At 37.7% G+C, this 22,626-nt stretch overlaps 1 protein-coding gene and 1 pseudogene across 13 annotated transcripts in view; one reads left to right on the top strand and one right to left on the bottom strand.

The window, feature by feature from the left end:
• FBXL2 (F-box and leucine rich repeat protein 2) overlaps nucleotides 1–22,626 on the bottom strand; it is an 86,982-nt gene that overhangs the window by 46,569 nt on the left and 17,787 nt on the right. For all 13 annotated transcript variants that reach the window (XR_012334540.1, XR_012334539.1, XR_012334541.1 and 10 more), the window contains 2 exons: nucleotides 2,586–2,640; nucleotides 2,262–2,336 (listed from right to left, as the gene is read on the bottom strand). Coding sequence is in view for 8 of the 13 variants with exons in the window: in XM_073810958.1 (XP_073667059.1) it covers nucleotides 2,262–2,336; nucleotides 2,586–2,640 (130 nt within the window). In the remaining 5 variants the exon portion in view is untranslated. The remainder of the gene's footprint in view (nucleotides 1–2,261; nucleotides 2,337–2,585; nucleotides 2,641–22,626) is intronic.
• Nucleotides 11,944–12,334, top strand: LOC101336795 (large ribosomal subunit protein eL31-like; annotated as a pseudogene).

Here is a 22,626-nt window from a genome sequence, read left to right as displayed (position 1 = left end):
CACACAGTAAATACTCTTAGTCCTGATCCTTGGCACCTTTTCTATTCTCTCAACAGATCCATAAATCACCACTTTCATCCCAAAGAAATGAATTTGAGACCATGAGTTTATCCATGGGATGCTTCCCAGTATAAGCATCCAGAGGGTCCTGTTAGTGTCTATGGGAGGCCCCACATTTGGTTCAGAATCAACCTGGACTCAAAGTGGTAGCCCAAAGGGGTAACTAAATAGTATTAGACTATATTTTTCACATGTAGTTCTCTACGTAACTGGTAAACCATAAACTGGTCTGTCGTTGGTAGAAGTACTCAAGTACTTCTGCAATGTGTTTATATAGCTGTAGTCAGCAGTCAGCTAAAATTGTGAAATCAAATAATGCACAAGGTAATGACATTTACTTAAAATAGAATTTTTTTTTTTTTGACCGCACTGCACTGCACGGCTTGCAGGATCTTAGCTCCCTGACCAGGGATCAAACCCGCATGGAGTCTTAACCACTGGACCACCAGGAAAGTCCTGAAATAGTATTTTTTAATATCTGAATTTAAAAGTTTTTTATGTGCATTCCAGAAAGTTGTAGTTTGGAAAAAATCATCAAAGAAAACTGAGGAGACAATTAAAAAACCACAGAAAAAAATTTTTTTACAAAATTTTTTTAAAACAATGACTCTTTGGCCAGAAGAAATGACCACAATTTTTGGAGTTTAATGTTCTCCTCAACATCACTAAGTAACACAATGAACCATGAACTACAGATTATCAGTTTGAAGGGGAATTACATGTCAGCATGTTTGGGTAGGGCACTGTTGCAATCGTGAAATCTGGAAAGAGCATTAAAGAATTCCTGATTCAGGGACCAGAGTCCAAGCCAGGAGCTACAGCTTATCTTTCCAGGGAGCATGAGAAGCCCTGAGGCCCCTGACAGCTTCCAAGCTCAGAGCACAGCAACCTGAGCAGTGGGAAATACTGTGCTCAGCCCCACCTCCTGTAGGGGATTCTGCTCCACTGGTTTGAGATGGGACCAGAGCCTGGCAAGCAGCAAGTAACCTAGAGAAGGAGGTGATGGGCCTCCACCACTGGCCATCAGTTCTTGTAGGTAACACCAGCTTAAGTGAGTCACAGGAAATTGTTTGGGCCCATCTCACTGTTAAACACATTCATTTCCTTATCCATTAAAAAAGATACAAAGAATTTACTTCAATAAAAACAAGTGATAAACATGCTATGTGAGTAACTGAATTAAAATACAATTCCAGGGCTTCCCTGGTGGCGCAGTGGTTGAGAGTCTGCCTGCCGATGCAGGGGACACGGGTTCGTGCCCCAGTCCGGGAAGATCCCACGTGCCGCGGAGCGGCTGGGCCCGTGAGCCATGGCCGCTGAGCCTGCGCGTCCGGAGCCTGTGCTCCGCAATGGGAGAGGCCACAGCAGTGAGAGACCCGCGTACCGCAAAAAAAAAAAAAAAAAAAAAAAATACAATTGTAACTGAGTTGGCTAAACTAGAAATCAATAAGGTTTTACTAACATTGGGTAGATAATGAACTTCAACATCCCCAGACCCTTAAAACAGCACTCCCAACAACTACTATGTACAATGCTCTTTATTACTTCCCTGTTTCTTTTTGGTTATAAATTGGTATTTAATATTAAAGTTGTTTTAAAATAAACTTTTCTCATTTGACCTGGTTTACCACTCTTAAATGAGGATATTTACATATTTCCAGATAAATACACCAGAATCCTGGAATTATAAAGGCTCTAAGGATTATTTCACTTCTTCATTTTATAAATAATATAACTGAGGCACTAAGAGAGTAAATGTCTTAAGTGGCTGAGCTGGAGTTATATCTCATAATTCCAGCCTCATTCCCAAGTCCCTGCTTCTGCCATTTCTCCATTCCTGATGCTGAATTAGAATTCTCAATGGAGTTTTCAGATCAATAAATATTTGTCAAGAGTCTCCTAAGATAAGCATTGAACCAGGTGTTAATGATACAGGTGTGAGGCTTTGAAAAGCTGAGTGGTAAAACTTAGATTATAAACATGATCAAGGGGGAAAAGTAAACGTCTGTTACTGATAAAAGTAAAATGCAAACAGAATTTTGGTCTTGAAGTATGCAAATATCTTCCAGGTTTTTTTCCTCTCTATTCCACCTTGGCACCTTCATATTAAATCTAAATGCAGCAACATAAAAAGGCAGGAAAGAGTGAGCAGTTTACTTATCTTTTAAAAAAGTCTTTTGTCTAAAACAAGGTTAACTTACCTCTACATCTGTTTGAAAGTTAAAAAGGTCTATTCTTTGCCAGTTGCTTCCATCCAGGGCTAAGATATTCCAAGCCTGGGAGGTTGGGAGAGATTAGGGTGAAAAAGATATATTTATTGCGACTGTTAAGGAAAGTCTTGATTCAACCTTTATTATTTCCAAATGTTTATTCATGATAGACATTAAGCTGGTAATCAAATGTGGAATTATGGTAACATTGTGTTATGTTACATATAAAAGATGACATTTTAATTTTTAACTTGAACTTATCCTCATTCTAATAAAACTTGTATTTCTTGATTACAAATTTGGTTAATACTCTACCTTGGAAATCTGTGCACATCGGCACAAAGTTACTATATCCAAGAAGGAAAATATTCTAGGAAGAAAGGGGAAAAAAAGCACAAAAATAAGATGGTGTTAACATTTTAGAATATTTATAACTTGAAAGATAAAATCTAATGAGCCATTTGGATATTCATAACTTTTTCAAGATTCCTCAATTCGTAATACACAAGTGCACTATAATTGTTCATCACTACTATGACATATTAAATGTTTGCACATTCCAAAGCTGTTTTAGACACACTACACAAGTCCCCTTAACCCAGAATTCATTAAACTTTTATTTCCCTTGTTCTAAGTCATGGACATGGAACAGTAGATCATAACCTGTTCTATTCAAAGACCAATCTCTCGGGACTTCCCTGCTGGCACAGTGCTTAAGACTCTGAGCTCCCAATGCAGGGGGCCTGGGTTCAATCCCTGGTCAGGGAACTAGATCCCACATGCATGCCACAACTAAGAGTTCACATGCTACAACTAAGGAGCTGGTGAGCCGCAACTAAGGAGCCCAACTGCCACAACTAAGGAGCCTGCTGGCCGCAACTAAGACCCCGTGCAACCAAATAAATAAATAAATAGATGAACATAACATCAATCAGTGAGCTGTAGGAGACAACTTTAAAAAAAAGACAAAAAAAGACCAATCTCTCACCTCCCAGGCATTGAGCCTAGTGAGGGCTAAATCATTCTAATTCCTATGCAAACCCCACTTTTGGTGGTAGACGCATGAAACAGGCTCAGGTGCCTGAGCCTCAAATAACACGGCCAAGAAAAGCTCAACAATAAAACCCACTCACTTTTTATCTATCTGCTCACAGGGCAGAAAGATGGAGCTCATTTCCTGAGCAAAAGCCAAGAAGTTACAGAAGATGGGAAAGATGGGGAAAAAGAAAAGCAGAGAGAAGCAAACAAAAGCTTAGTTGACACCAGCAGTCCCCCAGTGGAAGCAGTAGCTGTCAGCATGGCAGGGTCAGAGGGAGGTTCTGACATTCTGGCAGTGGAGATGAGCTGCTGATGATAGCACAGTGGCAAATAGCTGTGTGTGCCTCAGCGCTCCGCAGTCACAGCTGAAAACAAAGAGCAGCTTTCCTGAGAGACAAAGAGTAGATGGGGACGAGGTCAGGGACAAACAATAGGGTCTCAATCCCCAGAGTACCGCAAGGTAAATATGAGGGTCTGTGCCTGTGTGTGTGGAAGGTGAAATGGCAAACAGCCACCTAAAAAGTTCTCCAAAATTCTCCAAAGGTAACAATCAGCAGTGCATGGAAAATCCATGGGCTTGGAGAAGATAGTAGATCCATAAAACACCAGAGCACTGCACCCTACAATAAAGCACCCACAGGCAGCACCACGGGGCCAGTGACAGCGTAGATACTGTTCTACAATATAGGCTCCAATCATTTTCTAGAGAAAAGCAAAGGACAGAAGCATAACGGCTGCACTGATCTTAAAAGACTCAATGGAACTTTGTACATAGGAAAATGCCGATGGCTGGAAATGTGTACTTACATATATTAAACATATTTCAGGGTGTCTGCACATCTACATTGCTTCTGTGGTAATACATCTTGCCCCACCACCACAAATGTCTGTGTTCTGTGCCATACAACCATTCCACAATGAGCCACAACTGATCGTCAGCTCACGAAAAGACAAGGACCAGATAGAGAAATGAGTATGGTACAGCAGAATCATATCACACACTGGCATTGGGTTCTAAAGTACAAGCTGAAGGTAGAAAGGAGTTAACTAAGTTTCCCTTGAAAATCCCTCAAGAATGTACCATCTTGGAGACCAACATACTCTATCACCTCTCAGTAATAATAACAATACTGATAATCATAGTTAACACTGGTTATGCACTTACATGTGCTAGCTGTCACTCTTTAATTGCCACAACAATGCCATGAGGTGCTATTACGATCTCCATTTTACAGATAGGAACACTGGGACCTGCCAAGGCCACAGAGATAGGAAGAGCAGAGCCAGAATTTGAACCCAGGTAGTCTGGCTTGAGAGCCCAAGCCCATGACCCTACACAAAGTGCCCTAGAAAGTTTAACACAGCTGTTGTTCCCTCAGGATTAGACTAGAATCTATTTCTTCAACTGCACAGCAGATGAAGCAGTCTGTGCTGAGTGAGCATGCTGTATGGAAAATATGTTTCTTTCCTTCTTCCTCTCTTTCTTTCTCTTTCTTTCTTTCTTTCTTTCTTTATGGCCAAGCTGTGTGGCTTGTGGGATCTTAGTTCCCTGATCAGGGATCGAACCCAAGCCCTCAGCAGTGAAAGCATGGAGTCTTAACCACTGGACCTCCAGGGAATTCCCAAAACATGTCTCTTTAAACACTAAAATCACACTAACTCAAACAAGATGCTCACACATTCGGACACAAGTGAGAATCAATAGCTGGAACACAAGTTTGCATTTCTCATCTCATGCTTACTACCCAACATTATGATTATTGAATGAAAAAGTAGATTGCCTTCATTATTTACATTATCCCCCCAACACACATACACAGATACTTGAATGTGCACAAGTTAAACAGGCATGATAAGGGACTTCCCTGGTGGTCCAGTGGTTAAGACTCTGCGCTCCCAATGCAGGGGGCCCAGGTCTGATCCCTGGTCAGGGAACTAGATCCCACATGCATGCCGCAACTAAGAGTTCACATACCACAACTAAGGAGCCCACCTGCCACAACTAAGACACAGCACAACCAAATAAATAAATAAATAAATACATTTTAAAATAGGCGTGATAAGACTCCAAACTGCCAAATTAAGCCAAATTCCCAAATCATGTTCCAATGAATAAAATAAACACCCTGAATGACAGAGCCTGGAACATTGGTAATAGAAACAGAGATAGCTAAAGGAATAAGAGTAGTCAGAAATCAGGTTCTGGCCCTTCCAAAACTTTTTATTTTTTTCCTGGAAATTGCTTCCTACCTCAAATGTGTTAACTTCACCCTTCATTAGAAAAGCACTAAAATCGCAACTTGGTTATAAATAAATACACACAGGAGTATATAGGAATGGATTTTTTTTTTTTTTTTTTTTTTTGTGTGTGTTACGCGGGCCTCTCACTGCTGTGGCCTCTCCCATTGCGGAGCACAGGCTCCGGACGCGCAGGCTCAGTGGCCATGGCTCACGGGCCCAGCCACTCCGCGGCATGTGGGATCTTCCTGGACCAGGGCACGAACCCATGTCCCCTGCATCGGCAGGCGGACTCTCAACCACTCCGCCACCAGGGAAGCCCGTACTGCTGGACTTTGTATTCTGCTTCACTGGTCTGTCTGCCTCTGTGCCAATGAGACCCTGTTTTTATCATGAAGCTTCAAGCTCTTGATGTCTGGTAACGTTAAGCTCAACTTTGTTTTTCTTTTGTTAAAAATATTTATTTATTTATTTACTTACTTACTTATTTAGGCTGCCCTGGGTCTTAGTTGCCACTCGTGGGATCTTCACTGCAGCATGTTTAGTTGCGGCATGCAGACTTCTTAGTTGTGGCATGTGGACTTCTTAGTTGCAGCATGCGTATGGGATCTAGTTCCTTGGCCAGGGATCAAACCTGGGCCTCCTGCGTTGGACCACCAGGGAAGTCCCCAACTTTGTTTTTATTCATCAAAATTACCTTGGTTATTCTTGGCTACTCTTTTTTTTTTTTAATTTCCACTTATGTTTTAGGATCAGCATATCAATTTACACAAGAAAACTTTATAAAATTTTATTGGAATTATGTTGAATTTATAGAAACTTTGGGGAGAATTGGGATCTTGACAATATTAAGTCTTCCAACCCAGAAACATGATATACTCCATTATTTATTTAGGACTTCTTTAATTTCTCACAGTAATTTTTGTAGTTTTCCACATAGATGTTTTGTTCATTTTTAGATTTTTCCCCGCTGGTTATTTGATGATGTTACTATTAAAATGGAATTTTTAAAATGTCATTTACTAATTGTTGCTAGTATATATACTTAACTTTCATATACTATGTCTTGCATACAGCAACATTTCCAAATTCATTTATATATTCTAGTGATTTTCTACAAACAAAATCAATACATTTGAGAATAATGACAATTTTCTTCCTTCCTTTCCAATAATTATACTTTTTATTCTTTTTCTTGCCTTACTGAAGTGGCTGTGATCTTCTCTAGTACCAATAATTGTAATGAAAGACATCTTTTTCTCTTTCCCATCTCAGAAAAAGCTGTCACTCTAATCATTGATTACAATGTTTACTACAGGGCTTTCCTCCTGCCTTTTAAATTTTCTAAAGTTACTTTGTTACACACTATAAAATACCTCAGCTTTGCACATGCATGGTTTTAACAACATCTCTTTAACATTTGCTTATTTCCCCTTTTAAAAACATATTAAATATAAGAGCAGATAGTACATAGAGTTCCCATATATTACTGCCATTTTGAGAAACACATAACACACACACACAGTTTCCCCTATTATTAACATCCTGCATTAGTGTGGCACATTTGTTACAATTAATAAATTAAGACTGACACACTGCTATTAACTAAAATCCACAGTTTATGATAAGGTTCACTCTTTGTATTGTACTATTCTATGGATCTGACAATATATCCACCATTATAGTATCATATAGAATAGTTTACCACCCTAAAAATCACCTGTGCTTCACCTGTTAATCCCTTTTATCCTCCTCATGAACCTCTGGCAACGACTGTTTTTTTGTTTTTTTTTTTTATAAATTTATTATTTATTTTTGGCTGTGTTGGGTCTTTGTTGCTGCACACGGGCTTTCTCTAGTTGCGGTGAGCAGGGGCTACTCTGTTGCAGTATGCAGACTTCTCACTGCGGTGGCTTCTCTTGTTGCAGAGCACGGGCTCTAGGCACGCGGGCTTCAGTAGTTGTGGCTTGTGGGCTCTAGAGCACAGGCTCAGTAGTTGGGGCTCACGGGCTTAGTTGCTCTGCGGCATGTGGGATCCTCCTGAACCAGGGATCAAACCCGTGTCCCCTGCATTGGCAGGCGATTCTTAACCACTGCGCCAACCACGAAGTCCCGACTGATCTTTTTAATGTCTCCATAGTTTTTCCCTTTCCCAGAATGTCATATAATTGGAATCATAAGTATGTAGCTGTTCATATTAGCTTCCTTCACTATGCACGTGTCTTTAAGGTTCCTCCATGTCTTTTAGTGGCATGATAGCTCATTACTTTCTATTGCTGAATGATATTCCACTATATGGATGTATCACTGTCTATCCATTCATTTATTTAAGGACACCTTGGTTGCTTCCAGTTTTGAGTGATTATGAATAATCTTGCTATAAACATTTGTATGCAGGTGAATATGTTTTCTACTCAGTTGGATAAATACCTAGGAGTGTTGAGTGCTACATCATGTAAGTTTAGAAGCTGCAAAATTGTCTTCCAAAGTGTCTACACCGTTTTGAATCACCAGCAATGAGAGTTCCTGTGCTCTGAATCTTGCCAACATTTGATATTGTTCAATTTTTAAATTTTAGCCATTCTAATACACATAGAGTGATATCTCATTGTTATTTTAGTTTTCAATTCCTTAATGACATGATAGCAAGCATCTTTTCATATGCTCATTGCCATCTGTATATGTTCTTTGGTGAGGTGTCTATTCAGATCTTTTGCCCATTTTTTAAATTGGTCTGTTTTCTTGTTGGATTTTAAGTGTTCTTTGTATATTGTGGACATCCGTCCTTTATCATACATGTCTTTGCAAATATTTTCTCCCAATCTGTGGCTTGGCTTTTCATTCTCTTCTCAGAGAAGAAGTTTTTAATTTTAATAAAGTCCAACTTACCAATTTTGTCTTTCATGGATCATGCTTTTGAGGTTGTATCTAAAAACTCACTGTTAAACCCAAGGTCACCTACATTTTCTGCTATGCTTTCTTATGAAAGTTTGATAGTTTGGGGTTTTACATTTAGGCCTATGATCCATTTTGAGTCAATTTTTGTGAAAGGTGTAACGTCTATGTTTACATTCTGTTTTTGCATATAAATGTCCAATTGTTCCAATGCCATGTGTTGAAAATATATATTTTCTCCATTAAATTGCTTTTTCTCCTTTGTCAAAGATCAGCTGACTTTGTGTGGCTCTATTTCTGAGCTCTCTATTCTATTCTCTATGTTCCATTGAGTTGTCTATTCTTTTGCCAACACCACACTGTCTTGCTTTTTTTTTTTTTTTTACGATTTATTTATTTGGCTGCACTGGGTATTCATTGCTGCACGCAGGCTTTCTCTAGTTGCAGCGAGCAGGGGCTCATTGCGGTGGTTTCTCTTATTGCAGAGCACAGGCTCTAGGCGCGTGGGCTTCAGTAGTTGTGACACGTAGGCTCAATAGTTGTGGCTTGTGGGCTCCAGAACACAGGCTCAGTAGTTGCAGTGCAAGGGCTTAATTGCTCCACAGCATGTGGGATCTTCCCGGACCAGGGATCGAACCCATATACCCTGCAGTGGCAGGCGGATTCTTAACCACTGCCACCAGGGAAGTCCCTGTCTTGATCTCTAAAACTCTAAACTAAGTCTTCATAGGTCAGTAGTGTCAGTCCTCCAACTCTGTTCTTCTTCAGTAATGCATTGGCCTTTCAGAGTCTTTTGTCTTTCTACACAAACTTTAAAATAGATTTGTCAATATCCACAAAATAACTCGGTGGTATTTTTTATCAGCATTGTGTTGACTCCATAGATCAACTTGGGAAGAATTAACATTTTAACAATATTGAGTCTTCTTATCCATGAATGTGTAACATCTCTTTATTTATTTAGACCTTCTTTGATTTCTTTCACTGGAGCTGGAGTTTTCATCATATAAATCTTTTGCTAGATTTATACCTAAGTATTCATTTTTTGAGGCTAATGTAAGTGGTATTGTTTTTTATTTTAACTTCCAGTTGTTCACTGCTGGTGAACAATACCAGAAATGGCAATAGGAAAGCAATTACCTTCTGCATATTAACCTTGTATCATGCAACATTATATAACTGCTTATTAATTACAGGAATATTTTGTCAATTCTTTTGGATTTTCTACATACACAATCATGTAATCTACAAACAAAACCAATGTATACCTTCCCAATGTATACTTTTTCTTTTCTTTTCTTACCTAATTGTATTAGGTAGGACTTCAGCAGTACTGTGATGAACAGGAGTAGTAAGAGGGGACATCATTTTCTGGTTCCTGAGCTTGGGGATAAAGCAACCAGTTTCTCATCGTTAAGTACACTGTTAGCCGTAGGGGTTTTTTTGTAGATATTCTTGATCAAGTTGAGGAAGTTCCCCTCTATTTTGGGTTTGATGAGACTTTTAATCATGAATGAGTGTTAAAATTTGCCAAATACTTTTTCTGCACCTACTAATATGACCATATGATTTTGTTCTTTATCAGATCATTGATGTGATTGATTATGTTGATTTTTGAATGTTGAGGCATCCTTGCATGCATGAAATAAATCCCACTTGGTTATAGTATATAATTCTTTTTATACATTGTTCAATCTGATTTGCTAACTTTTTTTTGAAGACTTCTGCATCTGTGTTCACGAGAGATATTGTTCTGTACTTTTCCTTTCTATAATGTCTTTTTCTGGTTTTGGTATTAGGGTAATGTTAGCTTCACAGAATAAGTTAGGAATTATTCTGCTTCTATTTTCTGGATGACAACGTAGAGAATTAGTATCATTTCTTTCTTATGTTTGGTAGCATTCACCAATTAAATCATCTGGGTCTGATGTAGTAATTACATATATGTAATTGTGTCTGAAATGTTGGAGAGTATGTTGTAGACACGATGTTCATTTACCCTTAAAATACTCACATACTTCCTAAAAACAAGGACGTTCTTTTTCAGAAACACAGTACAATTAACAAAACAAGGAAAACTAACACCGACACAATACTATAATCTATAGATCTTATTCAAAATCTGTCAATTGTCCCATTAATGGTCCTTAAAACAAAAGAAAAACTTTTTTTTCCGGCCCAGGATCACATATTGCATTTATTTGCCACGTCTCTTTAGTCTCTTCTAACCTAAAACATTTTTTCAGTCTTTATCTTTCATGACTTTGCTACTTTTGAAGCATATAGCCAGTTACTCTGTAGAATGTTCTGCCATGTGTCTAATATTTCCTCACGATTAGACTCAAGTTATAATTTTTGTCAGGAATGCCACAGAAATGACATTGTGCTCTTCTTGTGCATTACATCAGGGGCATATGGTGTACATTTGTCCTATTAGTGATGATGCCAACTTTGATCACTTGGTTAAGATGATTTCTGCCGGTGTGCCCCATTATAAAATTACATTTTTTCCCTCTGCAATTAATATATATCTTGTGGGAGATTAGTTGAAACTATGAAAATGTTTTGTTTCTCACGTCATACCTTCACATATCTCATTATTTCGAAACTGGTAAATAAAGGAAAAGAACGTCAAGCATTTATCCTGCCTTTCTTCTACATAAACTGTATCACTGTGTAATCAAACAGAAGTGAAGTAATTCTTTATAAAAGTATTCCATATCATATGGTATCATTTATACATGGAATCTAAAGAAAAGGGGTACAAATGAACTTATTTACAAAACAGAAGTACAGTCATGGATGTAGAAAACAAACATGGTTACCAGGGGATAAGAGGCGTAGGGATAATTTGGGAGATTGGGATTGACATATACACACTACTATATATAAAATAGATAACTAATAAGAACCTGCTGTATACCACAGGGAACTCAATACTCTGTAATGGCCTCTATGGGAAAGAATCTAAAAAAAAGAGTGGATATATAACTGATTCACTATGCTATACACCTGAAACTAACAACACTGTAAATCAACTATACTCCAATAAAAAAAATTTTTTAAAGCAGTCCAACTAATAAATGAAGAAAAAGAATCAGAATATCATCATTTTGCAGCCCCAATAAGTTAATGATCTAGGCAATAAGCATACATAGATGCCAGCACAAAAAAAGGAAACCAAACATTGTGTAACTCCTAATAAAAGAACACACCACCACATAGTCTTACCAAAGGGATAGAACCTGAGTCTGATCAAACCTCTGGATCCAGCTGTCAATTTCCAAGAAATACAGATAAAGGAAACATGCTGAAATTGCACCATGAGGCTGCAATTAGCAAAACCCAGACTGTGGGAACTTCCACAATACATATCAAATAACCCAAGTTCTTCAACAGATAAAACATGTAGAACAGAAAGAGATGGACAGGAGACCTGTTGATTATTAGAGACTTAAAGATTTATTAAATGAGCAAGACTAGCTGTTTTTTCCAACTGGAGCCCAGCAGGATGACTCCCGCAAAGAAGGGTGGCAAGAAGAAGGAGGGCCAGTCTGCCATCAACGAGGTGGTGACCACAGAATATACTATCAACATTCATAAGCACATCCATGGAGTGAGTTTCAAGAAGCGTGCCCCTCAGGCACTCAAAGAAATCCAAAAATTCATCATGAAGGAGATGGGAACTCCAGATGTACACACTGACACCAGGCTCAACAAAGCTGTCTGGGCCAAAGGAATAAGGACTGTCCCATACCGTATCTGTGTGCAGTTGTCCAGAAAAATGTAATGAAGATGAAGATTCACCAAACAAGCTCTACATGTCGGTTACCTATGTACTTGTCACCATTTTCAAAAATCTACAGACAGTTGATATGGATGAGAACTGTTGATTGTCAAATAAAGTTATCGAACCGCCAAAAAAAAAAAAAATGGGCGAGACTAAACTGTAATGACTAAGGATGCACATATGGATGATAGATCTATAAAGAAATGAAAATACAGTGAAAGCTATAAAAGTCAAGAAAGTGTTATTTCTGGAGAGGGAAGCAGTTATCATTTGGATGAGAAATGGAGGTGCTTCTTTGGTGACTGGCAAAGTTTTATTTACTGACCTAAGTGATGGCTAGGGTATTTGTCTAATATTTATGTTTTGTGTGGTTCTCCAACTATATATTATACTTCATAATAAAAACATTTTTAAGAAAAAAATGTTTCAAAGAAGCAATAATGGAAATTGATAAATACTTGAAACTGAACAGTAAAAAGAAACACTAAACTTCAAAACTTGTGAAATTCAACAGAAGTAGAGCTTTGAGACTATCACTCAAAGAACTTATCTATTATTAGATGAGGGAGCTGAAAAATAACTAGCTAAATGTCCAACTTAGGCAAGCTAAAGAAAACACAGTTAACCCAAAGAAAGACAAAGAATGGGATTTAAAAAGCTAGGAGTGGAAATCGTTAAAAAAGAAAAAAGAAAATAATAGAAAATAATAAAACCAATGTCATCAAGAAGACAAGAGGATGTAGAGAAAAGGGAACGCTTGTACACTGTTGGTGGGAATGTAAATTAGTTCACCTACTACAGAAAACAATATGAATGTTCCTGAAAAAATTTTAAATAGAATTACCATATGATTCAGCAATTCCACTTCTGGGCATATGAAATAAAAAAAGGATATTGAAGAGATATATGGCCTCCCATGTTTACTGCAGCATCATTTACAAGAGCCAAGATATGGAAACAACGTAAGTGCCTGTCAACCAATTAACAGATAAAGATGTAGTAATACTTACAATAAAATATTACTCAGCCACGAGAAAGAAGAAAATTCTGCCCTCTGTGACAACATGGATGGATTCTGAGGACATTATGCCAAGTAAGATAAGTCAGAGAAAGACAAATACTGTACGATATCACTTATATGTGGACCTAAAAGTCAAACTCATAAAAATAGAGTAAAATGGTGGTTACCAGGGTCTGGGGGGAGGGGGAATAGTACAGATGTTGTTTAAGGATACGAACTTGCAACTACTAGATACGTAAGTCCTAGAGATCTAATAAACAGTATAGTGATTACAGACAACAATACTGTAGTATTAAGACCAAACATGCTAGGAGACTAGATCTTAATTATTCCCATCACAAAAAATAAATGATAATTATGTGGTGTTCATAGGTAGCTAACACTACAAAGGCAATCATATTACAATATATAAATGTACCAAATCAACATGTTGTACACCTTAGATTCATACAATGTTATATGTCAAATACAAATACATATTTTTTAAAAACTGTTACCACCTTTGGAAACACTGGCTTTAGCAAGAGCTGTAAAAATGTTCTCCTCCTTTGATCCAGTAATTCCTCTTCAGGAAGTTATCATAAAGAAATAATTCAACAAAACAAAAAATTTTAATTTCAGCATTTTCTAAAATTTTATTTCAGCATTATCTAAAATTTTTAAAAAGCAACCGAAAGGTTAAGTAAATCATGACATAAACTCCATGGACTATTAAGCAGCCATTGAAGTGGTAATTATGAAAAGTATGTGGTAATAGGGAAGAGTAATCATTAAATGTTAGGTAGGAAAAAGCTCAGAGGAAAATGCTACGTTCCAAGCACTTCCAACTAAGCACAAATAAATATATATATGGGCCAAGAGTAGAAGGAAACTAAACTGTGCAAGATTTCCCAAATACAGCATGATTTTTTGCAAGCTGTTTCCTCTGCCTTGAATGTTCTCACACACACAGGCATACATATGCATACACACACATAAGTACACATTCAGATACATTCCCATATACAAATAAACATGCCCAATACACATACTACCATACACAAATATATACTAATGTACACAATGTTCTGGGCATAAAAACAGATACATAGATCCATGAAACATAATAAAGAGCCCAGGAACAAACCCACACATATATGGTCAATTAATTTATGACAAAGGAGCCAAGACATACAATGGGGAAAGAACAGTCTCTTCAATAAATGGTGCTGGGAAAACTGGACAGCCATATGTGAAAGAATGAAACTGGACTCCTGTCTCACAACCACAAAAATTAACTTAAAATGGATGAAAAGACTTGAATGTAAGACCTGAAACCATAAAAGTCCTAGAAGAAAACATAGAGGGTAAGCTTCTTGACCTAAGTTTTGAAGATGATATTTTGGATTTGACACTAAAAGCAAAGGCAACAAAAGCAAAAATAAACAAGTGGGACTACATCAAACTAAAAAGCTTCTGCACAGCAAAGGAAACCATCAACAAAATGAAAAGGCAACCTACTGACTGGGAGAAAATATTTGCAAACCATATATCTGATGAGTTAATACCCAAAATCTATAAAGAACTCATACCACCCAATAGCAAAAAAAAATTCAATTAAAAAATGGGCAGAGGATCTAAATAGACATTTTTCCAAAGAAGGCACACAAATGGCCAAGAGGTACATGAAATATGCTCAACAACACTAATCATCAGGGAAATGAAAATCAAAACCACAGTGAGATATCACCTCTCACCTACTGGAATTGCTACTATCAAAAAGACAAGAAATAAGTATTGGCGAGGATGTGGAGAAAAAGGAACGCTTGGGTACTATCAGTGGGAATATAAATTGGTGCAGCCACTATGGAGAACAGTACGGCAGTTCCTCAAAAATTTAAAAACAGAACTACCATATGATCCAGCAATTCCACTTGTGGGTATTTATCTGAAGAAAATGAAAACATAACCCAAAAGATACACACTATCATGTTCACTGTAGCATTATTTACAACAGCCAAGATATGGAAGCAACCTAAGTGTCTATCAATGGATGAATGAATTAAAAAATGTGAGATACAGATACATATATGAAAATTATTCAGCCATAAAAAAGAATGAACTCTTGCCATTTGTGACAACACAGATGGACCTCAAGGGTATTATGCTAAGTGAAATAAGTCACAGAGAGAGAGACAAATACCATATGATCTCACTTATATGTGGAATCTAGATAAAAAAACAAAACAAAACTGAGCTAATAGATACAGAAAACAGATCTGTGCCAGAGGTGGTGGGAGGGTGGGCAAAATGGGTGAAGGGGGTCAGAAGGTACAAACCTCCAGTTATAACATGAATAAGTCATGGGGATGTAACATGCAGCATGGTGATTATAGGTAATAACACTGTACTGCATACTTCAAAGCTAAGGGAGTAAATCTTAAAAGTTCTCCTCACAAGAAAAAAACCTCTGTAACTATGTACAGTGACAGATGTTAACTAGACTTATTGTGGTGATCACTGTGCAGTATGTACAAATATCAAATCATTATATCATACACCTACGTCAATTATATATATATACACATATAATCTCAATTTTTTTAAAAAAAAGATTAGATTTACTGTGTTATGCAACATAAAATCCAGGACAAACACAAGAAATTATAACATGTTTAGAGAACCTATATACACACTCAAGAGGGAGAGAACATGGCCCTAAACATAGGGAAAGTCTTAGGTTGAACTAGGTGAAAGAAGGGGTGAGCAAAAGATTAGCACTTTCTCTATAAATAACAAATGCTGGAGAGGGTGTGGAGAAAAGGGAACCCTCCTACCCTGTTGGTGGGAATGCAAGTTGGTGCAGCTACTATGGAGAACAGTATGGAGGTTCCTCAGAAAACTAAATACAGAATTACCATATGATCCAGCAATCCCACTCCTGGGCATATATTCAGACAAAACTACAATTCAAAAAGATACATGCACCCCTATGTTCATAGCAGCACTATTCACAATTGCCAAGACATGGAAACAACCTAAATGCTCATCAACAAATGAATGGATAAAGAAGATGTGGTACATATATACAATGGAATATTACTCAGCCATAAAAAAGAATGAAATAATGCCATTTGCAACGACACGGATGCAACTAGAGATTATCATACTAAGGGAAGTAAGTCAGAAGGAGAAAGATAAATGCCATATGATGTCACATATGTGGAGTCTAAAATATGACACAAATGAACCTATCTATGACACAGAAACAGAATCAGGGACAGAGAGAACAGACTTGTGGTTGCCAAGGGGAGGGGAGGGGAGGGGAGGGATGGAGTGGGAGTTTGGGATTAGCAGATGCAAATTATTATATATAGGATAGATAAACAACAGGCTCCTACTGTATAGCACTGGGAACTATATTCAATACCCTGTGATAAACCATAATGGAAAAGAATATGAAAAAGAATGTACACATATGTATAACTGAATCACTTTGCTGTACAGCAGTAATTAACACATTGTAATTCAACTACACTTCAATAAAAAATAAATTTTTTAAAAAATTGGCACTTTCAAGAAGGAGAATGAACATGGGAGAGAACAAATTAGGGAATGACATTTTCAGGGACTGGAAATAACTCAGAGTTGCCAGAGTTTACAAGGAAGTTGGAAAAGAGTGAGAGATGAGATAGAGTAAGAGATAATAAGTGGACAGTTCTGGGAGAATAATTTAAGTCATAACAATTTACATGGAATTTACACTAAAGGCAACAGGAAAGGTTTTAAGGAGGAGAGAAGCAAAATTAGTAAGATAAAAAAGAAATTGATAGAAAGTTGCAATAATAATCGCAGTGAATAAAATACTTGTTTTAATCATTAAAACACCAAATTATCCTCTTAAAAAGATTATTAAATGGAGACACTATTTGAAAAAACTGGATGAAAAGATGTAGATGATACAGTAGTATTAAAAACAAGAAAGGGGGTCTTCCCTGGTGGCGCAGTGGTTGAGAGTCCGCCTGCCAATGCAGGGGACATGGGTTCGTGCTCCGGTCCGGGAAGATCCCACATGCCGCGAAGCGGCTGGGCCCGTGAGCCATGGCCGCTAAGCCTGTGCGTCCGGAGCCTGTGCTCCGCAACGGGAATGGCCACAACAGTGAGAGGCCCGCGTACCGCAAAAAAAAAGAGCACAATGAGATGCTATTCTATACTTAAGACATGTAAAAACACTAAATTTTTGAAAGGAACAACTCAACCGAGTCTCTTAGCCATTGTTTGTATGAAGGCAAATTGATAAGACCACTTTGGAAAAACAACATTACTATATGAAGTTAAAAACCTGTACAGTCTATGACCCCCAGCAATTCCACTCGGAGCGAGTGGAATTTCATACATTTATTGGCCATTTGTATTTCTTCCTTTGTTCAGACCCTCTTCAAACTTTTTCTAAGAGCTAATCCACCTCATTCTTAATAATTTTTAAGAACTGATGTATGTGTGTGTGTGTGTGTGTGTGCGCGCGCGTGTATGTTGAAGAAGATAGCCTTTGCTTATAATGTGTATTCGAATTATTTCACCTACTACTATGCTATTTATCTTTGGTATGGTATATTTTGCCATATTTTACTATTCAAAGAATCAAACTTCCCAATCTTTTCTGTTTTAACTACTGAATTCACAGCTTTTAAACTAACAGGTCTCTAACATAACTTTCCAGGGATAAAGCTCTGGAGTAGAATGTACTAGATCCATCCTTCCTATCTGTGGAGCTCTACTGGTGTTTCATGCCACCTCAATGTACATTTAAAAATCTAAAGGCATCATCAGAGGTCTAATGTATAAGCATAACCCCAACCGAGACTAAGGAAGATTTGCCTCTGCCATGATTCGGACTTAGATGTCAACCGTAAAACAGTACATAATAGTATACAGAGGAAGGGCCTTTAAGCTTCTGCATCTGATTTCAACACACATTAATTTGGTCCTCATGCACGGTAAAAATAAATAAATAAATAACAACAATAAAAATGAACAAACCAAAAAAACCTCTTTAACAAAAAAGAAAAGTCTGCATAGATGTTTAAACATGAATTTGTAATATGTACCCCCAAAAGATCATCTTACCTGTTAGGCTGCCTTGGAATATATATAAGGCATCACAGGCAGCAGGAGGTGTAGGTACCAGTCCTTGAAAAAGTCCATGGAGTGCTGCAACCAACCAGCAGGCAAGAACACCCACTCAGAAAAAATCTATGAGTTTTTTTTTCATCTGATCATCTTATTGCTAGTTTTAAGACTACTCAATATTATTAATTCACAGATCCCTTCTGTTACCCATTTCTAGTTTGTACTTAACAAGTTTTACATTTGCCTTTTCTATCCTGCTTTCACTTATAAAAGATATTCGAGTTCTCCCTCTCTATCCTTCACTCTCACACAGTTCAACAAATAGCTTGTAATTTTTCTTCATTTTATAATTTTCCCTAGCAAACTAGTAAAACCGCCAAATTATAGGTAATTTTGTAGTTGATTCCATTTGCCCGAAATGATTAGCCTCACCTCTCCTGTTTGAGGCCATCAAACCTTCCTTCATCAAGCTAACAAACATGATCAGGATTTAATTTTGTCATGGATCCACATTTTTGTTTTATTTTTTATTTTTTGGACATGCCACACGGCATGTGGGATCTTAGTTCCCCAACCAGGGATCGAAACCGCACCCCTTGCATTGGAAGCTCGGAGTCTTAACCACTGGACCGCTGGGGAAGTCCCCACATGCATTTTAAAAGGAAATACAATTATACAGATAACGGTGATTTAGTTTTTAAAAATATGTCTAATAAGAGGTTTATTATTTATTACTAACAAAAGCCATGTCTTCTCAGAACGTTTTAAAATATTTACTGCATGTAGCACTCCCTATTCCTATGAAGTTTACATGCATTTTCATTTCATCACTAGCGCCTGAGAGCAACCATAACAGAAGTAAAAACTTAAGGTCAAACAAATTAATATTAAAATTTATAATCTGAGTTGTGAGCCAATATTTGCTCATATAAGACTTTTCTCAAAAGAGGAATGTTTCCTTCCAAGAGACTGCCTTTTTTATAATACAAAATAATTAACAGTTGTCATAATACCACCACTATTCTGCTCAAGCTCCAGTAGTAGTCAGTTTAATGTCAGATGGTAGTATACAATTTCCATTGAGACTGAATTAGTGTAGGTTGATGAAATGAAGCACCGGGCTACATTAACTTACTTAATAATCAGGTATTTTACTGAGACTGTTATCAGTAGCATATGTTAAGATCCATATCAGGACAGCTTGCTTTTTTCAGTTGTTTGTATTAAAACCAACTGCACTGTCAACAGTATTTATTAAGTATTCAGAGATCCAAAATTGATATTAATTAATAATAATAAGAGGGACTTCCCTGGTGGTCCAGTGGTTAAGAATCCACCTTCCAATGCAGGGGACGCATGTTCGATCCCTGGTTGGGGAACTAAGCTCCTCCATGCTGCAGGGCAACTAAGCCCATGTGCTGCAACTAATGAGCCCACACAGTGCAACTACTGAGCCTGTGCACTCTAGAGCCTGTGCCACAACTAGAGAGCCCACGTGCCGCCACTAGAGAGAAGCCCGCGTGCCACAACGAAAGATTCTGCATGCTGCAACTAAGACCTGACGCAGTCAAATAAATAATAAATATTTTTTAAAAATAATAATAAGAGATAACATTTATTTAACATTTATTAAACGCCAGGTACTCAGAGCCAGCCAACAACCCCCTAAGGTAAGAACTATTACTATTACAGATATGGGAAATTATGGCCCAGAGAGTGAAGTCACTTTAAGGTCACACAACTAGTAAATGGGGAGAGCTGAAATCTCAAGCAAGTTTAGCTCCAAAATACAGACAATAACAACGAGGATAAATACATGCAAGGAGAACCCAACTCACTAACAGATATAGACATTACAACAAACTATATATTCCCATTGTTATCAGCATTATATAACTGACTCCCTAGGAACAGTAAAATTACAAGCTATTTGTTGAACTGTGGGAGAGTGAAAGGTAGAGAGGGAGAACTTGAATATCTTTAATTTATAAGTAAAAGCTGGATAGAAAAAGCAAATGTAAAAGCTTGTTAAGTAACAAACTAAAAATGGGTAGCAGAAGGGACCTGTGAATTAATAATATCGGGTAGTCTTAAAACTAGCAATAAGATGATCAGATAAAAAAACTCAGATTTTTTCTGAGTGGATTCAAAGTGATATAGAGAGATGGAAAGTGCATAGTTCCAGGTACTTCCCTGGTGGTCCAGTGGATAAGACTCCACGCTCCCAATGCAGGGGGCCTGGGTTCGATCCCTGTTTGGGGAACTAGATCCCACATGCATACCACAACTAAGTCGTCAGCATGCTGCAACTAAAAGATCCCGCATGCCGCAACGAAGATCCCGAGTGCCGCAACTACAACCAGGATCAGCCAAAATAAATAAATAAATAAACAAACAAACAAACATTAAAAAATAAAAATAAAAAAATCACGTAGTTCCAGGTTTGTTAACGGTTCCAGAGGGTAAGCTGAAGCTTCACTTGACATGACCAGTAATGGAAGCTAGCAGAGAATTTAAGAGGGTGGTAACAGATGCAGTAAAAAATGGCAGAAGAGAAAGTGACCTTGGCTGCAAGCAAATAAGATTATCGTACACTCAAGGAATTCACACCTATTGATGAAGTAAGACTGAAAGTAAATAGGAATTCAACGAGAACAGGAACAACAGTCTGCTCTGTCACAAAGAAGTCTACTATATGAAGTAAAAATGTAAGCCTAAGACAGACCGAAAGTATGAAGACATCATTTATCTTAGCAAAACCAATCAACACTTAAGCTCCATGAGGTGGGGAATTTGTAGCACTCACTCACTTTGTTGTGGAATTAACGAACGATGAAGATGTCTGCTTTGGTAACCTGGCTCAAACCCTTCTTCAAAATTTTGCTTAAAAAGGGTAGCCGGGAAAGGGGAGAGCTGCTACTATTGAGAATAGAAAGTCTGAGAGTAAAATGGCAGAAATGATATAAAGACCAACAAAAATTAATATCTGGCTAGAGTTAGTTTTGAGAATGAAGAGTCAGAGAAGACCTGTTGTGGCAGTACTTTAAAATTTAAATTCCCTTTACAGACTCCAAAATTAGAACAGAAGTGGGAATGCAAATCTATGAACATTTGCTCCCAAATGACAATTCTTTTTTAAAAATGATCTATGTATGAGCCTTAGCATAATTCAAAAACTATAACTCCAGGATTTTTGAAAGCTGGGTCCATCATGGATGTTTAAAAGAACTAATACTTCTAAAACGGCAGTTCAGAAATCACACTAGCACGGAAAGTGATGTAATTCCAACACCCGCCCCGCCCCCCACCGGCCCTTCTTGGTCAGTAGGTAGAAACAGTACCATGGCTGAGTACAGTATAAAAGCTAACCCTACCAAAAGGGAAAGAGTATTAAGTTAGCACCCTTGAGTCAAAACAGCAGCAGTACTCAGGAGAAGGGTGGAGTTTAATCACACTCCAGTGTTAAATGACTAACGTGGGTCGGTGTGAAGCTGGTTATGAGTCCCAAGGGTAAAAAGGACATATTCACATTACAGTTTGATGTCTGTGCTAGAAAAATGTTCAGACTAAGAATGAAACATTGCACAATTCTGGGAAACATCACTCACTCTGTGGTCTGGTGTGGATGGCATCGCCGACCGCTGCATAGTAACAGCCAGCCCACCCTAACCACGCTGGTTCTAACAACTTACGGTGCTTGATTAAGACCCTCTGGGTTTATGTGATAAACATATCATTCCTTCCTTGTTACCACTTTCTTAACTTTAAAATGGTCTAAAATGCCAAAGAATATTCTCTCTTAACTAAACAAATATTTATTTTGTTGAAATAAAACATAACTGCTGTATTTTTCATGTGATCCTGCCATGAATTAATTTTCTTCTTTATTAACTGAGTAGAATGAGCTCACGGCAACAGTGTCAAACAACACCTGATGACTAATGAAATGCCACCCTGAAGCCCCTAAAATGTGATCACCACCACAAAGACCCTAAGCCTTCACCCCATTCCTGACTCAAGAACAAAAGTCTAACATACAAGGTGGAAAAGGTGAGCAATCCGTGGCATTTATAGAGTAACTCTATGATGGACTCCAACATGTAAACAAAACACACATTCATACTCATCCCCTAAATGTTAAAATGAGATTTAGCACAGCCTGGGAACAGAGTAAGCTGCTCAATCTCTTACTATATATCAGCATTTTCCAAGGAATATTAAAAGCGTTCCATGGTCAGTAAATCTGAAATGCCACAACTATTCAT

Source organism: Tursiops truncatus, chromosome 10 (assembly GCF_011762595.2).
Source record: "Tursiops truncatus isolate mTurTru1 chromosome 10, mTurTru1.mat.Y, whole genome shotgun sequence".
Taxonomy (NCBI): Eukaryota; Metazoa; Chordata; class Mammalia; order Artiodactyla; family Delphinidae; genus Tursiops; species Tursiops truncatus.
This window is presented reverse-complemented; position numbering and strand designations above follow the sequence as displayed.